The sequence below is a fragment of the Rhagoletis zephyria genome, unplaced genomic scaffold (assembly GCF_001687245.7).
Source record: "Rhagoletis zephyria isolate East Lansing unplaced genomic scaffold, Rhagoletis_zephyria_1.1 Rzeph_scaffold_17692, whole genome shotgun sequence".
Taxonomy (NCBI): domain Eukaryota; kingdom Metazoa; phylum Arthropoda; class Insecta; order Diptera; family Tephritidae; genus Rhagoletis; species Rhagoletis zephyria.
In genome coordinates this window covers 392-2,568 of record NW_016174753.1, presented here as the reverse complement: position 1 = coordinate 2,568, position 2,177 = coordinate 392, and the positions used below count along the sequence as shown (strand labels likewise).

At 33.5% G+C, this 2,177-nt stretch overlaps 1 protein-coding gene across 1 annotated transcript in view; it reads left to right on the top strand.

Annotated features, from left to right (window-relative positions):
* Positions 1-1,731: 1,731 nt before the first annotated feature.
* Positions 1,732-2,177, top strand: part of LOC108379916 (uncharacterized) — a gene marked incomplete at its 3' end in the record, with an annotated part of 783 nt that continues 337 nt past the window's right edge. The window contains exon 1 of the mRNA XM_017636280.1: positions 1,732-2,132. Within this exon, the coding sequence (XP_017491769.1) occupies positions 1,793-2,132 (340 nt within the window). The remainder of the gene's footprint in view (positions 2,133-2,177) is intronic.

Genomic DNA, 2,177 nt, shown 5'->3' with positions numbered 1-2,177 from the left:
AAAGGAAAAATAGCTGCATTCAGAGGCACTACCTTGACGGCTGTCGCAATTTAATACACGGCACTTAATTTTATCAGTTTTTACACACTCCTCAACTGAAAAATCGCTAAAAAATTGCAAAATAACACGATTTTAACCGATTTTTCACTAATAATTCAAATTGCTCTATGCAACTTATTTGTAAACAACAGTTTATTTACGAGTTACCACAACTGTCAAAATCGGCAAAACCAAAGTAGCGGTACCTCTGACGGCGCCACCTTTGTTTCGCTACACCGTGTCGAGAAGCTAAATACGTACACGGTTAAAAATTTCGGTTTTAATTTTAAACTTTTTGGACTACATATATGACCAAACTAAATTCAGTTTCAAATACAAACCTTCCAAGTTTATAAAAAAGAGAGCACATATGTTGGGTTTAGAATTTAAACAATTCGGTTTAAATGTTAAACCCAAACATTTTCATAATTAAGAATAAAAAAAAAAAAAATCTTAAATTTCATGCTCCGTCTGGTTGGGATTGAACCCGGACAGCCTTGGTAGCAACCAATTGTATCAAGCATCTTTGCACACTCAGCTACAGCCACGCATGTAAATGTGCTTTCATATGTTGAGTTTGAATCAACACCACAATTCGCTGTGCAAACATATTCTATTTCGGTTTAGATTTTAAACCAAAGTTTCTATATTTGAAACCTAGAAACTAGAATTAAAACATTTTGGTTTGATTTTTAAACCACGAACTTTTTGGGCTAAAATTTAAACCAGAATATATTAAAAATTGCGTAAAACTATTGACTGGTTTAAAAAGTAGACTATAAAAGTTTAAAAAAGGCAGTAGTCCCAGCGCGGTTTAAAAATTTAACCCAAATTTTTGACCGTGTACATATGTACATAATTGTGGGAAGTTTAAGTTCATGCACACAGTTCACATTTGCATCAGTTCTCTAAATTGTGCTGTAGATACATAAGTATGTACATGTTCGTATTGTTTCAATAAAAATAAGGTACAGAATTCAAAATAAATTATTATAATTTTTTTCCATATTCAGCAGTGAGCGCTGCCTTCCTAATTTCACTCTTCATTGTATTTTAACATCGGGTGTCATTAGAAAGAACTGCTTCCTTGCTGATCCCAAAGAAGCCCTTGGTGAGCGCTTCAACTAAAGCATTTAAAAAGAGATGCATGCAAATTTTAATTTTTATGTTAAGTATATTTTTGTTTTAAAAAAATAATGGCGTTTTTGTAAATCAGTTGAAGGCTGTATTAAGCGTACTTATTGTTTTTCTTTTCTATGTGGTATACATACGAAAATACATACATACATACATGTTTGTACATAAATTAACTATTTTTCAAAAGAAAATATTTTATGTTGTTACTCAATATGATATTTATTTCTTTAATTCTAAGCATTGCTAGAAATGNTTAAATTCGTGACCAGTGGTGAGTCTAGAAATCATAGAGTAACAAGTTTCAAGCCAATCCGATTATTTGCACAATCCCAGCAAACACGGTCTCTGACGTTAGAGAAATTTTGATTTCTACATTAGATAACTAGGGTAATTCTCTAATCGTTCACGAGTCGATGACGAAGTTAGAGAACTACATTAGAATTCGATTCGAGAACGATTAGAGAAACAACGCAAATTCAATGGTCGGCACGATGCTAAGTTGTGTTATCGACTATCGATTATAACTATTATTTTAGACAAAAACGCATCTGTTCGAGAAAATTGAGTGCCGCTTCAAAATTTAAAGTAAATACATATAATTATTTCACGTAATAAAATGAATAGAAAGAAATTTAGAAGTGAGAGTGAGCAAATAGTAAATTTACTGTTTGAAAGTAAAAGTGATGATGAGCATCCAGAATGTGAAGCGTTGCTAGGAGAAGAAGAGCCACACGACAGGCCAGGATGCAGCAGAACATTTGATGAGCCAGATGAATTCAGCATTTCTTCCAGCGAAGATGATACGGATGACTGCATTAATGCAAATAACGATTTACGGAAGGACTTGACAGAATGGACTGTTAAACATAATATAACCTACGCAGCAATAGATGATTTGTTAAAGATTCTAAGTAAACGCATTACAGGGCTTCCTTTGTGTGCCCGAACTTTGAAAAATACTCCAAAGAGTGCCCCACAGGTCATAATGGGTTCCGGGGAAT